Source organism: Schistocerca cancellata, chromosome 9, assembly GCF_023864275.1.
Source record: "Schistocerca cancellata isolate TAMUIC-IGC-003103 chromosome 9, iqSchCanc2.1, whole genome shotgun sequence".
Taxonomy (NCBI): Eukaryota; Metazoa; Arthropoda; class Insecta; order Orthoptera; family Acrididae; genus Schistocerca; species Schistocerca cancellata.
This window is the reverse complement of record NC_064634.1, coordinates 249,924,171-249,946,741: the sequence shown is the minus strand read 5'-3', so window position 1 is coordinate 249,946,741 and position 22,571 is coordinate 249,924,171. Positions and strand designations below refer to the sequence as shown.

Sequence of the window (22,571 nt, the reverse complement as noted above, 5' to 3'; positions counted from 1 at the left end):
AAATGATGTACACTGGCCTTAATAATAATAATAATAATAATAATAATAATAACACACATTTAAATAGTGCAGTTTTTAAATTTGAACTGTGAAATTTCACACAGGGCAACATGTTCTGCCAGGATTTCTATTGCAATTATTTATCTTGGAATCATGACTTCATAGTGTATGCCATTTCCAAGCGACATTTCAACATAAAGTGAGTTGATACAAATCTTATAAGTTAAAGAGGACATTGTCCTCGTGTCCAACCATATTAACCCACTTCACTTCATCTGTATACAATCAAACACTTTTTTTTTGTTGATACCCATATAAAATGGGGGTGTAACTTTTTCTACAAATGAGAGCGAAGCTTTACAAAGGGATGTTCATGGACTGCACTTGAGATGTACAAATGAGATGTTGGCAACATGTTTCCATATTATGTTGGAGACAGCCAATGGTAGGATAATATGTGGTAGTCAATTAACAGCTGTTCAACAGTTGCAGATACACCTTCATGTTCGTTGTTGTATTTGAACACAAATGACACATGTTCAATGTCGTCTAAACAATGCAAGCGTCAGGGTGAGAACAGCGCTCTTTTTAGTTGCAAGTGCACTATGTGGGAGCTAAGGGAATTTGAAAGATACAAATTGCTGGTGCTTGCATGGTCAGTGCTTCCATAGCCAAAGTAGCTGAAGTGTTTGATGTTTCAAAATGCACCATGTCAAAGATTTATACTGTTCACAGAGAAAATGGAAAAACATAATCCACTAAGTCACAAGGCATACAAAATTGTTTGTTGAGTGATCATGACAGATGGTCACTGAAGAGTGACTGTGATGAAAATCAGGAGAACGCCAGCTGCTAAGTCTCTGCAGAACTGAATGTTGCACTCATGAACCCTTTCAGCACCAAAACAACATGAAGAGAGTTCCAAACACAAGAAATTGCAGAGCTAGTTGGAATCCAATAACCACTTGTCAGTGATGCAAATACCCTTAACAGGAAAACATGATGCTGAAGCTATAAAACCTGGATTATGGAGCAATGGAAGAAAGTCACTTGGTAGGAAGAGTGATATTGCACACTGTTTCCATATTCTGGTCGAGTTTATGCCACAAGAGTGAGACATGGCAGGGGTCAGTGATGACTGGGCAGCCATATCATGGTATTCCATGGGCCCCATGGTTTTTCTGTAATAACTGTAGCGTATCAGGTTCATCCATGGTAAAATGTCTGCTTACAGGAGTTTCTTTTATTGATAAATACAGAAGCTTCTTCATTGTCTGTGTTGAAAGATCTCTAATGTCTCGTCTCAAGGCAGAATCTAGATGTTAGTGAGAGACTGATGAACTGCATAGCCTGAGGTCTAGATAAGGTTGGAAGGTAAAATACAAATGAGAGTTGATGAAGCTACATACAAAAGATAGCAGTAGATCTATGTTAGCTTGTTAGCTTTATATGTATGTATTTGCATCTGTAATGAAGTGTTTTTCTCTGAAAATTCAGTTTTATCACACTAGCACCTAGTAGGTTAAGAGTGTTGATACAACATCATAGGCAATACAAATCAGCTAGTGACAGGCTTAACATACACTTTGAGATCAGAACATGGATAATCCCTTACAGAGAGTGAATATGGTGGCTGTCCATGTAGCCTCACCAGTTCACCCTATGAGTGGACAAGTAGCTGTTTCTTCAGCAGCATCTGAGCAGGCAAACGGGGGCAGGGGTTCGCTAGTTATTGAGAACTTAAATGTTGGACTTGTTATGGAGTCTATAGAAAATTGCATCCAGGGATGGAAAGAAGTCCAACGTGCACTCAGTATGTTTGCCAAGATGTGGAGGAGGCCTGTCTGCAGCTACAAAGGGTGCCGGGTACCGTTATCTGCAAGCTGAGGCTCATACCAGCAACAATGTCAGTTGTCACTTGGGTTCTGAAGCTGTCCTCAGTTTGTACAGGTGCTTGATTGGTGTGGTGAAGATTGCTGACCTACCTTGCAGGATGCAAGCAGAGCTTACTGTTTGCAGTACCCAGAAGTGATCAGGGTCCTTTGGTTGGGAACCAAGTGGAGGGGCTCAACCAGAAGTTTTGTCAATTGAAGAACAGTGTAAGTGTGCAAGTGATTTTGCACGGCCCTTCAGTGTTTTGTGGATGTGTACTGAATTTTACACTTACTAACGCAGATGCTAGTGGACATGGTAAGCGTTGAGTTACCGTGACTGTAGTACGTGGGGGTTAAGTAGAGACTGCAGCAGGACTGGAAACTTTTAACAGTCGATAAATTATTGCTTATCAGACATTTCAGATTTGTGTGGTGTACAACAGAGATAGGGGTACATTTTATTATATGTCCACAATGCCTTTGGTTCTTAGGACGAGGAATCATTGCAAAATAAATGAGTCAAAGTCTGTGTCTGTATGGGTTAAAAGAACTCTTAATTGCAGCAAGATTAAAGTCGTTGGTGGCTGCAGATGTCTAGATCTGAGCTTTGGGATGTAGAATTGTAAGATTTGCATTGGTAGGTCAGGGGAGCACTACACACATGAAGCAACTACTACTAGGGTGGCAGATTATTTGCAGAGATTATACAGATTTTTCTGGGCTTACACAACATTTTGAGATGCTCTGATGAATGCTTGCCATTCAATATGAAGAGGGTGAATCAGATTGTGTACAAATTAAAGACACTTCGAATGACAAGATATTAACAGTAAATTGTCGAAGTATTCATAGAAAAGGTTCTGAATTCATTAGGGTACAGGATAGCTATCACACTCAGATTATAGTTGGAACCAAGCTATGGATGAAACATTAAATATAAAGCTCTGAAATATTTAATGAGATGAAACACATACCAGAGAAAGGGAGTGTTTATTTTTCATGTCTACATCTTTATTTCTCAACATAGTCGCCCTGGCAATGAAAACATTTTTGCCAATGAGAGACCAGTTTGTTGACATAGTCAGTGTACGATGTTTGACTTTGTTGATGGAGCCACATCACCTCTGCTTGCACCGCTTCATCACATCAAAGTGAAGTCCTTGAAGGTGTTCTCTAAGCTTTGATAACAGATGAAAATTGGTTGGGATCAAGTCTGGACTGTGTGGAAGACAAACGATAACAGCGAACCTCATGCTTGAGCTTGTTGCAGATGTTCCAGTGCTCATGTGTGGTCTAGCATTGTCATGTTGAAGGAGAGGGGGCTCCATGTGTGGACAAACTCTTCAAATTCAAAGCTCAATTACACTAAGCTGTTTCTCACACACTGAAATAGTTACACACTGGCATTTTACATGCCACAGTTCAGAGCACTCTAGTGGCAGAGGGATGCAAATATGTAGACATGAAGAATAAAGTTGTAGAATGTTGATAACATTTGTTTCATTTTCACACAGCATTTGGAGGCATCAGTTTACAGCAGGACCACACAATTTGTCATCAACACTGAAATTGAGGCTGACTGTGAAGTTATATGGATGCAAGTAACCAGCCTATGTCAGTGGCCAACCAATTTTGTTGTAACAGTTGTAGAACCATCAAAGAAAATCTATGCACAGTAGTGCAGAAGTATACTCATCACGCAGTATTATATATATGGTTATGTTCTTTCAGACATGTCCATATGAACAAACATCATTTTGATCCTGCAGTTACTATGAAGTAAAACATAATGGAATTAATGACATTGGCTGCTACAGAGGATTCCCATTATGGGAAGTGGTGAAATGCCGTGAGTAATGAGGATAATAGGCCAAGGGGCACTACATCAGTAGAGTGTGGATAGACAAGAGGCATGCTAGGGTAGTATGTGCTGTTGCAATGACCAGAGTCTAGATGGAGCAGTGGTTAATGCACCTAACCAGTAAGTAGGAGACCTGGGTTTGGATCCCGGTGCTCCACAAATTTTCAATTTTCCCATTGATTTAAATCAATGCCCACTAGCCAGCAAATGTTATTGATTCCTTTGTGTCTTCATACAATATTAGTTGAAGGCAACATCAGCTACCGATTACAGACTGGGATGTCTGTGGATTCACTGCAGTAGTGGAGACAGACAGTCTTGTAAAGTAATTCTGAAGGCATTCTCTAGAATCTGACTTGAGTAGCTAGTTTGGTAACCAATGCGCAATGGAAATATTTTAGACCTAGTGCATATGAAAAGGTCTGATCTTATTGACAGTGTCAGTACAGAGACAGGGAACGGGGGTTTTGATTTTATCATAGTGATGGTTAATATTGTTAATCAGTTCACTGAGAAGGCTGCAATAGTTTTTATGTGAAAAGACCAGACAAGCAGTAGTTAGTATCCTACTTAAACACTGAATGGATGTAATTTAGTTCTAATATGATGGACATATAGGAATTATAGGCAAAGTTTAAACTGATTGGTAATCACATTCTCAAGAAGTAAGTTCAAGTAAGTGGATTAAAGACATAATAGACCTACCCTGGTTTAGTAATAAAATTCTGGAAGTGCTGAAGAAACACAGAGAGTTGCACTCTTGATCAAAACAAAACACAGAAGTGTCAATAGGCAGAGGTTAGTAGAAATTTGTGCACCTACTAAAAGATTGATGCATAAAGCACACAACAACTTCCACCATCAAACATTGTGCAAGATCTTGCTGAGAACCATACATTCTGGTCCTAGGTAAAGTAGATAAATGGGTCAAAAGCTTCTATTCAGGCACTCATCGACCAGCTGGGTGTGGCAATAAAAGACATCAAAAGGAAATCTGAAAATTTAAATCTCGTGTTTACTAAAATCATTCACATAGGAAGATTGTATAGACATATTATCATTTGACCATATGCTAAAAATACTGTAGTGTACAAGAAGGTGCCGTCATTCAGTGATTGCTGGATACAGAATGACAGACAGAACTTATCTTTAGCATGATGGATGGCAGATTCTTCTAAATCTAGAACAATGCAAGCTAAAGCAGCTGAGTGGCAAAAACAATACAGTAATGTTTGAATACAAAAATAGTGGTGTGGCACTTGACACACTCAAATCAATTAAATATCTAAACGTAATTTTGCAAAGTTATACGAAATGGAGTGAGTACTTAAGGTCGGTTGTAGGGAAGACAAGCGATTCGCTTCAGTTTATTGGGGGTGTCCTAGTGAAGTGTAGCTCATATATATAAAGGAGACCACATATAGAACACTTGTGTGACCCATACTTGAGTACTGCTCAAACATGTGGGATCCCCACAAAGTTTGATTAAAGGAAGACATTGAAGCAATTGAGAGATGAGCTGCTAGATTTGTTATGGACAGGTATGACCAACGTGCAATTATTACATAAAAGTTACATGAAAAATGGAAATCTCTAGAGTGAAGACCATCTTCAGTTTGCAAAATGTTAATGAGAAAATTTACAGGATCAGTATTTGTGTGTGACCGCATAACGATTCTACCGCCACGAACGTATGGCTCACACAAGTACTGCAAAGATAGGATAAGAGAAATCAGAGCTTATATAGAGGCATACAGACAGTAATTTTCCCTTGCACCACTTGATAGTGGAACAGGAATGGGAATGACTAGCTGAGGCACAAAGTACATGGCCCTGATTCCACTCAACATATTCATTCACATTACTTAGTGTAATAATTACTATCAAAACCAGTGGAAATATTGCATATTGTTCACTTTTATAAGTGTACCAGGTATGATATGTGACAACTAAAGCTCTGCGAACACACAGAGTACTACCATCCCAAGATCATATTGTCGTGTATGTCTTCAATTTGGTTTACTGTGCCATCAAATAAAAGTGTGTCATATCATATTGTCGTGTATGTCTTCTCATATCGTCATGTATGTCTTCTCATATCGTCATGTATGTCTTCTCATATCGTCATGTATGTCTTCTCATATCGTCATGTATGTCTTCTCATATCGTCATGTATGTCTTCTCATATCGTCATGTATGTCTTCAATTTGGTTTACTGTGCCATCAAATAAAAGTGTGTCATCTATGTACTTGTGATAATAGATATGTTGATTTTTTGTTTGGAAATTAATTTCAGAAAAAAATAAAAGAAAAAAGAATCACGTTTTCTAAACTAACGACAAACATATTTTCCAGTAGAGATCCTGTTACCAACACTGCTACAACCTTGTTATTTTTCTCATTAATTTAATTTTGCATTTTAAGTAATTCAGTGCCTCACACAGGCCTTCACTCTGACTGAATGTGCCATCAACAAATCAATCTACCTACCCGCCAGGGCAGATATATTTATGAATAAATTAGAAACATAAAAACTCAAAAAATCAAAGCTAGAATTGCCTATTATTATGGGTGTGTAGATTATATTTTGGTTTTATTTTATGTTAAAATTAATCAAAATGAGGACTTGCAAAACTAAATCCACAAAACTAATTTTGGAGAACAGCCTGCCAATTTCCTAGACATGAGGATAGCATACATTCATTAGAAACAATTCTCTTTCTGAGAAGACACAAAAGGTATATTAATACACTAGCTAATCCAGCAATGATTTGCAATTGCTACATATGTATTGAAATTACACGTATCTCTTAACCCCCTTCCCCCCTCTCTGTCCATCACCTCCTTGCCCCTCTCAACATCCATTTCCTCCCAACTCCCCTTCTCTGTCCATCTACTCCTCCCCCTCTCTCTGGTGTTGGGTCTTGTTATTGCAAATTCAGATTATGTAGTAGTATTCTAATCATAAGCTGACAAACAATGGAAACTTCAGCTTGGAATAACAACAATATAACGAATAGGATAGATTGCTACTCTCACTGTAAAAATGATCCACTGAGTTGCAGACAGGTTCAACAAAAAGACTGTTGCATGTGCAGCTATCGGCCAAGGCCCTCCTCAGAAAAGAAAACAAACACACATTCACACAAGCAAGCCCACCTCAAGCACACTCGACCACCACTGCTGGTAGCTCCGACAGGAATCCGGTCAGAGCTGCTGGTGGTGTCCAAGTGTATGTGAAGCATGCTTGCTTGTGTGAATGTGTGTATGTTTTCTTTTCTGAGGAGGGCTTTGGCCAATAGCTGCACGTGTAACAGTCTTCTCATTGTGTCAGTGTGCAATTCAATGGGCCATCTTTACAGTGAGTAGCAATTTGGCCATTCCTTATTTTGTTGTTAATCATAAGCTGACAAGCTATTTATACAACTTCGCTGTTTTCTACGAAAACCTGTTGCGAGAAAGAAAACAAAACAGCACATTCTTGTGTACACAATTTTTGTTTAAAAATATATATACTGAGAAAGATTGTGTGTGGGGAAAACAATTTTTATAATAGTTTAAATGGCCTACTATCATAGTTAAAACTAACTGCAAGTAAGAAAACAAAACAAACATATTCACATCAGGGCAAAGCACAGAATTTCCTTTCTTGTAGCCAGTTTTTACATAAAACCTGTACATTGTTGTTTAAAAAATATATGAATGTTTATTAGAGTGTACTGTAAAAACGTAAAGTAAACTGACCAAGTAATTTTCAAATTTTTGGTAACAACATTTCCCTTTTTACACTATGTATGTATTTATATACAACCAGCTGCTAACCATGGCTGAGCGCCCATAACAGTAAAATGAACTGTAATATGTGTATGACTTTATTGGCCAGGTTGCATGGTACAAGTCTTTTAATTTGATGTCACTTTGACGACTTGTGTGTTTACAATGATATAATGATGATAAAGACAACGCACATACATAGTCTTTAGCAGAGAAAATTCAAGGCAGCCAGAAATCGAACTTGTAACCTCGTGATCAATAGTGAGCAATGCTAAGCACTAGTCCACAAGCTGTTTGAGCATATTGGTAGTTTTGTTATCATGAGTGATGGCGACAGTACTAAAATAAAATGCAATACTTTCTAAAATTATTATATAGTATTAAACTTGTGAAGAAAGAAAATAAATAATTTGCAGTTCAGTGCAGCACAAATTTTATAATATTTGTACTTGTAATAACATTGGCTGCCCTAACATCTCTGCCTGTTAGTGTCTGCTGTGTTCACTTATCATAATCAAATGCAACCTCTCACATTCTACATAAAAGCATGATGTCTCTCTGTTTGTAGTACAGCATTGAAATGACATCATTGTGGGCTTTTAAACGTCTCAGAAACTGTAAGAGATGCATGTGACGATCTTGTGAATAATATTAGTATGGAAGAATGGATTAAACATGCTGAGGATTGTATAAGCATTGTATTAATTACATTGAATCATATGATGTAGAATATATCAAATAATAAAAGCATTTTCACATATACGATAAAGTTCAAAAATCAAAGACTAAGTAATTTTTTTCAAAGAGTAATTATTGTTCCATGTTTCACACTGTATTCTTCAAATCAATAAAATCTTGTACTACACACTTTCTTAAAGTAGCTTATGTTCTTCCTCACATTTCTAGCTATCTCCATACCAAATTACGTCCAAATTGGTTCAGCAGTTTAGTCTTGAAAGCATAACACACAGAATCACTTTCTAATTTATAATATTAGTATGGAGATGGGTATTATGGTGCAGTAGGCACATAAAAACATGCATATATTGGAATACAACGCTGTGTCAAAATTTCAAAAGATTGGTGAAGACCTTTCGAAGATTTAAGATTTTGAACAAACGAACATTTACATTTTTATTTATGCAGATAACCAATAATGTCATTCTGAAAGGTAGAAAAAAAAGCACAATTTCATGCAATCTTTCATCACATCTTGGACCCTTCACTAAAGAATTAAGAGATCAATGAGGAGATAAGTCTTCTATAAAATACAGCTATTAAAAACTGGTTTAAACTTCTACAAAATACAGCTATTAAAAACTGGTTTAAATTGGGAATGGTGATGAAAATGTTCAAACAGAAACACAATTGGAGCATAAGACATAATGCACATAAATATGCAAAAGATGCTAACTGTATGATTATACAATTTCCGGAACCATCATTGGAGGCAGTCATAGCCATTAGATACCTGGGAGTATGCATACCAAGCAATTTAAAGTGAATCAAGCAGGTAAAACCAATCATAAGAAAGGTACATGCCAAACTGAGATTTACTGGAAGAATCTTCGTGAAGTGTTGTCCAATCCCAAAGAAGTTAACTTACAAAACCCTCATATGACCAATACTTGACTATTGCTCCTCAGTCTGGAACCATTATGTAGCAGGATTAATAGTGGAAATAGAGATGTGCACAGCATGTTCCATCACAGGTTTTTTTAATAATTGTGAAATTGTCATGGAAATGCTTCTCCATCTCCAGTAGCAGGTGTTACAAGAGAGGCATTATGTAGCAAGGCATACTTTACAGTTAAAATTCTGACAGTGGTACATTCCAACATGCGTCAATCAATACAGCATCATGATTAGGACAGAAGCAGTAAACAACCTACAACTGATATTTGCGATGGTGCCATACCTTGGGATTAAGTCAAATACAATTTTGAACATATTTAAGGTAACTAAAATAGGGATTAGTTTGCAACCTAATAAAATCTTAAAATAGGAACTTTTAACATAAACCTATTATAACTACACCACCTTTCAATTCCAGCACGTATAGAGAGGACTGCAAAACATGATCCAAGTACTATGCTGATCAGATGGAGGGAATATTTATTACCACGTTTAAAAAACGTAACATATAACATACATCTGATATATATAACATATAACATACATCTGATAGGTATTATTATAGTAAGTTACATGTCTGGTACTACGGTTATGGTGCCACAGTGAATGCTCTGTTCCAGGATTAACTGTAGCGCACAATGTACAGCTGGTGTGCAGGAAGCTTAATACATACATTGAAAACATGAAACTTACAACAATGATAGTAACCTGTCTACTATGACTAAAACACTCGTAGACAGAGCTGCATAGCGCTGTGGAAAGGAAGAGCAATGTGTCAAAATTCTGTCCTCCCAACCCATTCTGCAAATTTCTTGCAGATGTCCACATACATATGTACAAATACTTACTTAAAAACTCATTCTCAGTTACACAGATAATATGTAGAATTTAAATCAACAAATCCACAGAACTTGCACTGCATTAATTACATGCCCACAGGCTGAAATACAGAAGAACAAAATATATGCAAAAAATACATAAATTTAAGTCACTGAATTCAAAGAGTTATTTACTTACAGTTTCACGGTGGAAATATCAATTCATCGCAAACGTACACTTGCAATTTTGGAACAATGTTACTACATGCTCTTAACAAACTTGGAAATTACACCAAATTAAAAAAAATAATTGATAGTAATTATCCCATGGTTGAAACTTACTGACAGACTAAAACTGTGTGCCAGACTGAGGCTTGAACTCAGGACCTTTGCCTTTCACGGCCACGTGCTCTACCAGCTGAGCTACCCAAGCACAACTCAACATGCCTCCTCACAGCTTTACTTCAGCTGGTACCTCAGCTCCTACCTTCCGAACTTCACAGAAATTCTCCTGCACAACTGGTGGAAGTAAAGCTGTGAAGGCATGTTGTATGTACAGTTTTAATCTACAAGCAAGTTCACATCAGTGCACACACTACTGCAGAGAGAAAATTTCATTCTAGAAACACTTCATGCTGTGGCTAAGCCATCTCTCTGCAATATCCTTTTTCCAGGAGTGCTAGCCTGCAAGATTAGCAGGAAAACTTTCATGACATTTGGAAGGTAGGAGATGCAGTACTGGCGGAAATAAATCTGACGACAGGTTATGAGTCATGCTTGGGTAGCTCAGTCAGTTAAGCACTTGCCTGCAAAAGGCAAAGGTCTGATTTCAAATCTCAGTCCACCACACAGTTTTAATCTGCCAGGAAGTTTCATATCGGCACACACTCCGCTGTAGAGTAAAAATTTAATTCCATCTCTTGGTTGATATACCTGACACCTGAGTCATTCCATGTCAGTTCAACCAGGGGCTCCAGCTCAGTCTCATATTTAACTGAAATTCAGTACACTAATTCTACCATGCGTGGAACAGTCGTGTACAAAGTATTAGTTTCCCCTGCCAATTAGTTCCAGAATTATGACTTGTGAAAGAAGTTGGCGTGACCCGGAAATTGCAACTCGTATCTGGCAATCTATCTTCAGACCCACCTTCAGGTCTTAATAACTTTGGAACTATTCTGCACAGTCCAGTGAAATTTTTACAACCCAGTAACATCCATTTAGAGAACACACTCTATGAATCAAAACACCAACAACATATTTCTGAGGGAAAATAAAAAAATTCCAAAATGTGATTTAAAAAATGTAATACGTTAAAAGGTACATACTGTAGGTGCCCTCTATGCCAAATATAATTCACTCAAAAAGAGTATAATTTTTTTTTTGTCGTAAACTTAATGTGGCCTAAACACACACAGAACTCATCATGCCCATATCAGTCACAAAAACTGAGTTACATGCACACGAAAATATAAAAATTTGAAAAATTACCTGAAAAACATGGATTTTCGAAGTGTGGTAGCACAAAAGGGACAAGTGGTATCCAAGCCAAATTTCACACACTGCATAAGTAGACCATAATGATAAATATCTCAAAACTTCAGCATGTTATTGCAAGACATTTGTGTACAATGCAAGTTGACATATGTATTTGGTGATGTGGTCATTGTGCCACAACACAATTTTGTAAAAACATATCGTAAACTGTTCTGCCTCTTCTTATCCTCTCGCACAACTGTTTAATCACAAGCAACAACATATAGACAGATTAACACAACCTATCATTAATGTTTACTGCACATTAACTGCTAAAAACCAGTCGATTGTGCTTCGAATGGAAGTTCTCCCACACTTTAGCTACTGTACTCTGTACATTGAGTGGCAAATTGTACTGTCTTCTTGACACTGTGGTAGGAACTGGAACTGTCATAAGATGTGTTCAAAAGGAATCCAACACCTGTCTGCCAAACGTGGCCAATAAAATGTCTTGCTGGTCCTGCTGGTGCCATGAAGTTCACAAATACACCACCTTCTGCTTCACAGCACTCTGCAACACATCCTAAGTACCATTTGTCATCATAAACAGCAATAACATAGCAACCTGGTTGTAAGTTGCTGCTTTTGCTTCTGAATCCTGAGTCAGACACACTGTGAAGACACATGTTGTGCATGAACCTATAGTTATAACCGGACAGTCTGCTCATCTGCACATTGTCAGAGTCCACTGGAGAGAAGTGATGATGGCTCCTTGTGCCTGCAACTGTTTTAACATGTTCTAGTCTGCTTTTTAGCAACTCTTCGACTGGTATCACCTCATCTTTCGAAACATAGAATGATTGTATGCCAGAGATATTTTTCTGTACCCAGGTAATAATTGAAGAGGTGTTAGAATGTAACCTTCTGTAGGGTGCTGCAGACTAGCTCGTGATGCTATGAGCTTAATGGTTGCACCTATACCATCACATACATTTTTTCCATGACTTGCTGTGAAAAAATTCCATTCAGCGGGAATCTGAAAATCATGGTAATGCATGCATAAATTTTTGAGATTTTTACAGTTTTTGTACTGACTCACTGCCCCATCACTGAAGTATTTCGCAAAACGTATGTGAGGCAGCTTGTTTTTCACATATGCCATGACAGTGCAAACGTGGGCATGAACTGCAATGGCATCATGAATTAAACAGTCACTAAAAACACACAGGTTCATGACACACATATCACGTGATTCACCTCTATAGTAAATCACAAATGGCTGGGGAATTGCTTGACTGTTGTCCCAATGATATTCTTGGATGGCATCTTGAACTATAAATGCATAATTTTCAGAAAAGTCTTGTATTACTATAATTTCATCTTGTTTCAAATTATCCTTACAAAACTGGAGATAAGCCGATTGTGCTGTTGCTGTGAAGCTGTGTGTGGTCAGTTTGTCCATTTTTTGACAACACATTTCAACAAAATCTTCCACTGTACTTTGCTTTGTTTCAAGACTTGTGCGAACCATGTGTGTCCATTGTTTATAAGAAACAAGATCATCGTCACCCATAAGGAGTTCATCATACAGTTTGTTATTCATGTGTTTTGCAAGATTTACCTGACCAGGACACTTTTCACACCTGTGTATCATGCACTCGTAGGGACTGATATCACACACTAGCAGCTTCATTGCACCTTTGTAATCCAGACCAGAATCCTTTATAGCAGCAAACATCAGCTTAGCATTTTGATGGGTCTCACATACACAAACATTGTGTGTCCCCTTGCACTTACAGGCACAACCCATTTTGGCCGAAGATTGAAAAAAGATGATAAACCTACTTTGGTATTGGGATACTTTTCCTTGAATTCTACATATAGTTCTGATATGTTTCATAGCAACAGTCTTTCTTGTATCTGTACATGCACATTTCCCATTTTCACCGTTACATAGTCTTTTTTCCAGGCATTATTCGGCTGTAGTCATTATTTTCATGAAACTCCGACACTAGCATCTTTATTTCTGAACTCAATTGCTTACCCTGAGCCTGCTGAAGTTGTGGAAGCACTCCTTGGGTTGCTTTTATTTTCCTAGGTTGCTTTACCATATATGGTTGTTGGTTGGTTGTTTGGGGAAGGAGACCAGACAGTGTGGTCATCGGTCTCATCGGATTAGGGAAGGATGGGGAAGGAAGTCGGCCGTGCCCTTTTAGAGGAACCATCCCAGCATTTGCCTGGAGTGATTTAGGGAAATCACGGAAAACCTAAATCAGGATGGCCGGACCCGGGATTGAACTGTCGTCCTCCCGTATGCGAGTCCAGTGTCTACCCACTGCGCCACTCCGCTCGGTACCATATATGTAGAAACATTGAATTCCCTTGCAGTGTAGGCAATAGACCAGCTGGAAGGTGCAAGGGTAAGAATAGGTACTTTTTTCTGGTGTGTGGATATGGCACATTTTTCTTTCAAATCATGCACAATTTTGTCCAAATCAGAGCATTTCTGGCATGGTTTCTGTTACTTTGGAGCAGATAGTTCTTCCTCTTCCACCATTAGTGTGTCAGCTATTTTGTGTTTTAATTCCATTTGAGCTTCTTGTAGTTTTCTTCTACGATAGCTGGGCCTGTCTCTCTTCCCAACTTTGTGTGTCTTCATGGGAGACAAACCAAGAGCAGTCACTGAAGTATTTAATTGCTCATCCGCTGTGGTTGTAGGTGGCTGATACTCTTCGTCACTGTCATGCAAATTATCAGAATATTCTTCATTTTTTAGCAGTGTAACACACCTGGAACATAACTTTTGTCCTGGTTTCATGTTAAGTCCCATGCACTGATTCACTTACAATCCTGATTTTATTTCAATTTCTCTGAGGCTACACTTCACTGTCTTCTTATGAATCCGAAATGGATCAAAACAACTTCTTTGTAGGAAAGAATACTTACGCAGAAACACTTTCATATGATGATAACAAACACTAAAGTTTCCTGGAACTGTACTTCTTGTGCACACAGGGTGTATCCCGGATCTCCACAGTGACAAATCTTGGTCCGATTCATCCAGATCATACAATACAAAGCGAATGCCACATTTTGTTCCATATGTTGTTTTATGACATTCAGGCACTTGTGCTCTACCAACACTGCAACTTGTTTGAACAAAAGCACCACTAGTACACTCTTCTGCCTCCATACTGACTTTCCACAACAGTACTGACCAGTCTGAACTGGAATCTTAAAAATATGTGTAACCTGTAATTGTTGCTTGTTTCCTTTGTTGTTCCTGCCTAATTATGACTCACTCTGTCCCTGAAAACTACCATTGTTTAACTTTCTGTTGCCTAATGGTTTCCAACAATTGTTGCAGCTTTATTTAAAACAAGCTGCCTGGTACACAAATTCCTTGCAATAACAAGTTGAAATTTTGTCACATATTATATTATGGTCTACTTATGCACTGTTTGAAATTTGGCTTGGATATCACTTGTCTCTTTTGTGCTACCACACTTAGAAAATCCATGTTTTTCAGGTAATTTTTCAAATTTTTGTATATTTGTGGGCATGTAACTCGGTTTTCATGACTGATATGGGCAAGATGAGTTCTGTGTGTGTTTAGGCCACATTAAGCTTACCACACAAAAAATGTATACCCTTTTTGAGTGAATCATATTTAGCATAGAGGGAACCTACAATATGTACCTTTTAACATATTACATTTTTTAAATCATATTTTGGAATTTTTTATTTTCCCTCAGAAATATGTTGTTGGAGTTTTGATTCACAGAGTGTGTTCTCTAAATGGATGTTACTGGGTTGTAAAAATTTCACTGGACTGTGCGGAATAGTTCCAAAGTTATTAAGAACTGAAGGTGGGTCTGAAGATAGATTGCCAGATGCGGGTTGCAATTTCCAGGTCATGCCACCTTCTTTCACAAGCCATAATTCTGGAACTAACTGGCAGGGGAACTTAAAATTTTGTGAATGAGTGTTCCACACTTGGTAGCATTGGTGTGCTAAAATCTGAGAGTATCAGCTGGAACATTTTCTCAAATTGGTGTTATTGACAAGGAATGACCCACCTTTTAATTAGTAAACACCAAATCACACTGATTCATCACATAAGCCATAACACATCAACAATGACACATTATCACAATCAATAAAGCCAACAACAAAATATATATATAAATGATGGAACGTAAGAATCTTTTTGTGTGTGTGTTTTTCCAGAGAAAGGCCTGTGTTGTTACACTACAAGTAAATATGAGGGTAAGTCAATTATTATCCGCAATCTAGTTATATTTTTGTTTATTTTGGTAGTACTGTCATTTTTCATTGATGACACAGCCTTCAATTCGAAGCAAACACCGAGGATTGCTGTCGAAAGGTGTAGTATTGTTGCACGACAATGCCCGTCCACATACTGCTGCCCACACTGCTGAAACGCTTCAGAAACTCAAGTTTGAAGAACTGGATCATCCTCCATATAGTACCAATCTTGCCCCCTTCTGCCTATCACTTGTTTGGTCCACTCAAACAGGTATTAAGGGGGGCTCGCATGAAGCAGTAAAAGAAGCGGTGCATTCCTGGCTTGCAGGTCAACAGAGAACCTTCTTTTATGAGGGCATCAGGAAGCTTGCACAACAATGGACCAAGTGCATTGAAACGCAAAGAGACTACGTCGAAAAATGATGTTCTTGAAAGTTTCCTATTTGGTTAGGATAAAATTTTATAACTACTTTGTGGATAATAATGGACTTACCATCGCATATTATCTTGGCTGATTTAAGCTGAAGAACAGGGCCCCTCATCATAATTAGTGCTTTCAATTACAGCAATTAAAGCTAAGAGCTGAATTTGGGGACCACAAACACAGACTATTAATTGCCAGGAGAAAGTTTTTAGTATCTTTGCTTGTCAGGAACATTATTCATTTGAAAGATATGGACAGGAGTGGGGAGGTGAGGCAAGGGAGGGATGGAGATCATAAAGAGGAGAAAAACAGAGTAGGAGAGGAGGAAGCCTGCAACGGGGGTTGAGGGGGGAAGAAAAAAAAAAAAAAGAGAGAGAGAGAGAGAGAGATTTCCAGCTACATTACCATCACAATAGATATACTGGTACCTGCTTTATAAAGCCAAGTAGATTACTTAGATTCAAGTGCTGAGGTATTTCCAAAGCACTGTCATAGTCCTGCAAAGGCCTACGCCCACGCCACATCACTGTTGCAAACCACTTGCAATTGCTTGGAATTTCTTCTGGTTCACAGGGAGTTGCATCAAATGTGACTGCATCATCCACATGCAGAACAGACGGCAGGCTTTGCTTGGAGCTCACTCGATGACCTCCCACAAAAATTCTGCTTGCCAATGCAAGGACATTTTCCTCTTCACCTGAAAAAAAAAAGAGAAGTCTCTCTTACTTTTTGAGTGTGTATTACATTTGTTGACTTGGATTAATAAGTAACATGATGCTGTAGCAACAGACAGATGACCTTCTTTTAACATGGCAGAGATATGAATCTCAAGAAATGATAAATAGATGACATCAATAACTACTTGACAACTTTAGCAAAGCAAAAAACATAAGGTAACAGGGCTGTTTTGTTTTTAACAATTTGAAACATATTAAAAACTTGAAACTATCATACCAAAGTAGAAAAATAGAGATTTTTGGAAATAACAAAACATGCAGATATGGCTGTCAGCTCTGATACATAACATCATTTCACCCTTAGGCAATATGGCAGCCATCAAGACAAACATCCCAGATGAGAACAAACAAAAATAATCCCATTATACAAAACATAATCACAATAATTTGAATAACAACATGGCACTAATGGGACAGCCATGGAAATTAGGAACTTTTGGGAAGGGGGCATATAAAATAAACAATATTCCTAATATAACAATATTATGAAAATGATAGTTGCTAGTCCATACAGCAGAGATGCTGGGTCGCAGATAGGCACAACAAAAAGACTTTCACAAAATGAGCTTTTGGCCAACAAGGCCTTTGTAAAAAAAAAAAAAAAAGTCGCAACTTTCACACACATGACCACAGTCTCTGGCAGCTGAAGCCACACTACCATTCCTAATACAAAATGTATATCCACACAAAAAGTTTTGCAAAATTCCAGTATGCCAACATTACACAAAATCCACAAAATTTGTGTCACTAACATCAAACAATCTAAATACATAAACAAAACTCTACTAAACCAACATGTAAATAAATCTACAAGAAAGTGATACCAGAAATTTGGGTCAACTTAAGTGCTCAATATTGCTCGTCTTCTCTGACCTGTGCCATAACTGTACTGTGTTGAGTGACGTCATGGTGGACAACATACCTGAAATGTATTGTGTTTGCAGAGAGTATGTTGGAGTATGCAGAGGTTCGCTTTAGAGTGGGATGTTTATGCCTGTAAATTATTTGTGAGTGTTTTTAGTAATATTGGACTCCTTGAGGGCTGTTTGTGATAACACTGGAAGAGTTTGTGCCAGCTTGTTAGCGAGTTAATTTGATGCTGACACTTACGGGAAATATTTCAATTTCAGGACTGGAATGATTACTGTGGTGTTTTGTTTATTGGTAGAGATTTAGTTTTCGTTACTTATGTGAGTGACAAAAAATTGCACAAGTAAGTCCCTTCATGTTACGATGGGGGTGATATCTAGAGTACGATTACATTCCTCTTGTTCTTTGGTTCAACTGCCAGGCACTGTAAAGAAGATATGAGATCGACTAAAGTTGCTGTACCTTGGACCAGAGACCAGTATATGTGACACTGTCAGTGGGACAATATGGCGTTCTATTCACAGGGATTCCTGTTTTAAGTTATACCCCATAGTTCAACTCATGTTGCTGATTCCACACCCTGTTAATTTTCATGGTTATCGATATTTGTTTTGTGAAATTTCTTTTAGGTTTCGTTTATTGGTATCGGGGTTTCAAATTAAACTATATAACTCAACTCATTTTCTTGATATCATGTTTTGTTATTTTTGTGGCTTTGCACTATGTGTGTAGCGTGATTTCTTTCAGAATTTCTTTATTAGTATTGGTCTTTGAACGTCAGCTATATAGTTGAACTGATGTTTTCTATATGATTTATTGGTTTTTTCCTCTTATAGTGTTTTTCTATTTAATTATTGGTTTATCATGTTTCTATTGTTGCATTTTGTTATTTTGGTAGTAAAATGATTCTGCAGGTGTTATATTAGATGGCAGCGTCCTCCTGCCCAAACCCCAACTTTCCTGTGGTTGTTCCATTACTTTCATTATTTATTATTAAGAATTTGCATACTTTATGGTTATATTTGTGCAGCATGGAAATGTTTACAAGTATTGCTCATCATTTTAAAAAAGTGTGCATTGTGTCTTGTGGTGCAGACAACGTCATTAGTCAAAGTTGACTAGTGGTGTTGTACACACAGATTGATCCAGAAACTTCACTTGATCTATATAGTTAAAATGAAGTCCACGATACCACAAAACCTCAACTCACTCCAAATGCTGTTAGGCCTACTGAAAACTTTGGTTGATCGACATAGTGCATAAGGAGTCCACAATACCACAAGTCATCCAAGAACTTGAGCTGACAACATCACTTAACTAGAACAAACACCACAATATGATAAAGCTACAACTCATTGCAGTATTATCGAAGATCTCACTTAAGCAAACCAGCCAGAAAAAATTCTATGAAACCAAACCTCACTAATGTAACTATTATCGAAAACTTAACCCGGCCAAAATAGACAGAACAAACACAATGATCCACCAATCTTAATTGAATCATTATTAACTGCAACTAATTAAACAACCAACAAATTCAAAAAAAAATTTAATACCAATTTCAGTACACAATTAAAATGCAATCAATCATGCGCATAAATTACACACACATACCATACTTCTTACAATAAAAGAAACATAAAAACACTGAAGGAACTTATTGTTGTGATCACACCGTCACCCTCTGGGCATGCAACAACCTATTAGTCAATTTTCTCTTCATATCCATCAGATATGCAAAGCAAAAATTAAATTTCCAAGCATTACCAACACACTAAACTAACAATTCCAGAGATCATAAGAAATCCATAGACAATAATTACTGACATTACAATAAATCACTAACAAAGTAAGGAATGATTGGTTTGGTCTATCTTGTGGCTTTTCTTTGTTGGTGGTCTTTTTTCAGGGGTAATATTGAGTGAATTGGGGTTGGTTTGTGAGTTGCAAGTTGTGGGTGTTGTAGGAATTTTTATTCTACAGTAATTGTGATATTTGAGCTGTTATACATTCATGATGGGACAGTTGCGTTTTTTATTGTTGTTGTTTTTTGGTATTGATGGCTTTAGCTGAGCTACAGCCAAAGGAAATATCCAATTCCAATTTTTGAATCTGTAGGTGATAGCTGCGGATGAGATCAAAGGAAATGTCCGATCTCTTTGGTTTTGTTGGTGTGGTGCTGTTGTGGTCTTCAGTCCTGTGACTAATTTGATGCTGCTCTCCATGCTACTCTATCCTGTGCAAGCTTCTTCATCTCCCAGTACCTACTGCAACCTACATCCTTCTGAATCTGCTTAGTATATTCATCTCTTGGTCTCCCTCCACCCTGCCCTCCAGTACTAAATTGGTGACCCCTTGATGCCCCAGAACATGTCCTACCAACCGATCCCTTCTTCTTGTCAAATTGTGCCACAAACTTCTCTTCTCCCCAATCCTGTTCAATACCTCCTCATTAGTTATGTGATCTACCCATCTAAATTTCAGCATTCTTCTGTAGCACCACATTTTGAAAGCTTCTATTCTCTTCTTGTCCAAACTATTTATCGTCCATGTTTCACTTCCATAAATGGCTACACTCCATACAAATACTTTCAGAAACGACTTCCTGACACTTAAATCTACACTCGATGTTAACAAATTTCTCTTCTTCAGAAACGCTTTCCTTCCCATTGCCAGTCTACATTTTATATCTTCTCTACTTCGACCATCATCAGTTATTTTGCTCCCCAAATAGCAAAACGCTTTTACTACTTTAAGTGTCTCATTTCCTAATCTAATTCCCTCAGCATCACCTGACTTAATTCAACTACATTCCATTATCCTCGTTTTGCTTTTGTTGATGTTCATCTTATATCCTCCTTTCAAGACAGTACCTGTTCCGTTCAACTGGTCTTACACGTCCTTCGCTGTCTCTGACTGTTACAGTATAATCAGCGAACCTCAAAGTTTTTATTTCTTCTCCATGGATTTTAATACCTAGTCCGAATTTTTCTTTTGTTTCCTTTACTGCTTGCTCAATATACAGATTGAATAACATCAGGGAGAGGCTACAACCCTGTCTCACTCGTTTCCCAACCACTGCTTCCCTTTCATGTCCCTAGACTCTTAACTGCCATCTGGTTTCTGTACAAATTGTAAATTGCCTTTCGCTCCCTGTATTTCACACCTGCCACCTTCAGAATTTGAAAGAGAGTATTCCAGTCAACATTGTCTTTCTCTAGTCTACAAATGCTAGAAACGTACGTTTGCCTTTCCTTAATCTAGCTTCTAAGATAAGTCGTAGGGTCAGTATTACCTCACGTGTTTCGATATTTCTACAGAATGCAGTAATTTAATTTTTTTATATTATTTGTTTTGGGACGGTGCGGTGTGTTTTTATTGTTGTATATTTAGCTTGCCCCGTCGTAAATCCTAACCTTTTAATGTCTGTCCCGTTAGTTTCACTTTATTTTTGGAGTGAGATGTTATTGTGTCTTTTTATTTTTGGCCGCTTTTGTTGGCGTGTGACTGCAATGATGTCATTGTCGCCACACTGTATACGCTGGAAGTACCCGGATCCGCCATACTATTATTATATTAAGTTGGATATAAGCTACTAAGCCTTAAAACATCGATATTCATTTTGAAACATCAAGTGCAACACCACTAAAGCAATATTTCAATATCATTTTAATACTGCTTAGTGGACGACAAATTAAGCTTTACAAACACCGATATAATCCAACAGTCCATAACCAACACTACTGTGGTACAGCATTACAATATATTACATTAGATGCATATACGATGGTTCACCTTCGATATGAATGAAAGAACACAGTACTTTCGTTGGACTAACAGCGGAAAACCGGTTCATGTAACAAATGATAAATATCGTTCAATATTACACCAATGTCGCCAGTGTTTTCATTCATAATGTATACAATATCAACCAAGAACCACGAGAGCTGTCTCACCTTTATAATTGATGAACGAAAGTACACAATGTCTCGCAGTCACTTCAACAACAGTACCCAATGTACTGTTCAATCCGAATATCACATTCACTGAGGTCGTACCAGCAGGACTACCCAGGTCGTAAGTATGCAGGCGCCAAGCACACGTTATAAACCAGTTACAACGATCTTCACCATTATTACTGAACGAATGACATGTGAACTTCAGCACAGACCCTTGCGCAACGAATTCGTACAGTGTTTGCCTATCAGATTCACTTTTTCCATCTACAAGCAATTTCTCGCCGTAAAGAAGCGCGCGTTCTTCTTGCCCATCAAACCGAAACGTTACTATCGCTTTCCCCGGGTAGTGAACCTCTTTTACGACACCAACAACATTACTTAGAGTCACCGCAGACTTCCGTTTTGACATTTTTTACGCTTAATATCCAACATCATTCACATATAAAACAAGTTTGTATACAAATGAAATGATTCGTACATCGCAAGGCAAAGTTACAACTACACACCATGATAGAGATCTTTGGCTTGGAGAGTTAAGTTTGCAAAGATACAATATTTTTACGTTAAGAAGTAATAAAAAATTGTATCTAGAACTCCGGATGACTACATTGCTACCTTTGCACATTTACCTAATCTTCACGTCCGATAATGAATCATTATTTGACTTTGCTGCAGCTAGCTATCTAATTTGTAGTACCGTATCCCGCGACACATTTCTACATCTGCATCTATATTCTGTATTCTGTAAACCACCATGAGGTGCATGACAGATATGGTACGTCCCATTGTTTTTTTTTCTCTTCCATTCACGTATCGAGCTCGTGAAGAATGATTGTTTAAATTATTCTAATTCAATTCAATCCCTTTATTCATC

The 22,571-nt window shown here is 37.7% G+C and overlaps 1 protein-coding gene across 1 annotated transcript in view; it reads right to left on the bottom strand.

The window, feature by feature from the left end:
• LOC126101358 (uncharacterized) overlaps positions 1 to 22,227 on the bottom strand; it is a 37,376-nt gene extending 15,149 nt beyond the window's left edge. The window contains exons 1-2 of the mRNA XM_049912026.1: positions 21,695 to 22,227; positions 16,560 to 16,828 (exon numbers count right to left, since the gene is read on the bottom strand). Coding sequence (XP_049767983.1) covers positions 16,560 to 16,828; positions 21,695 to 22,106 — 681 coding nt within the window. The 5' untranslated portion in view covers positions 22,107 to 22,227. The remainder of the gene's footprint in view (positions 1 to 16,559; positions 16,829 to 21,694) is intronic.
• Between the last annotated feature and the right edge of the window lie 344 nt (positions 22,228 to 22,571).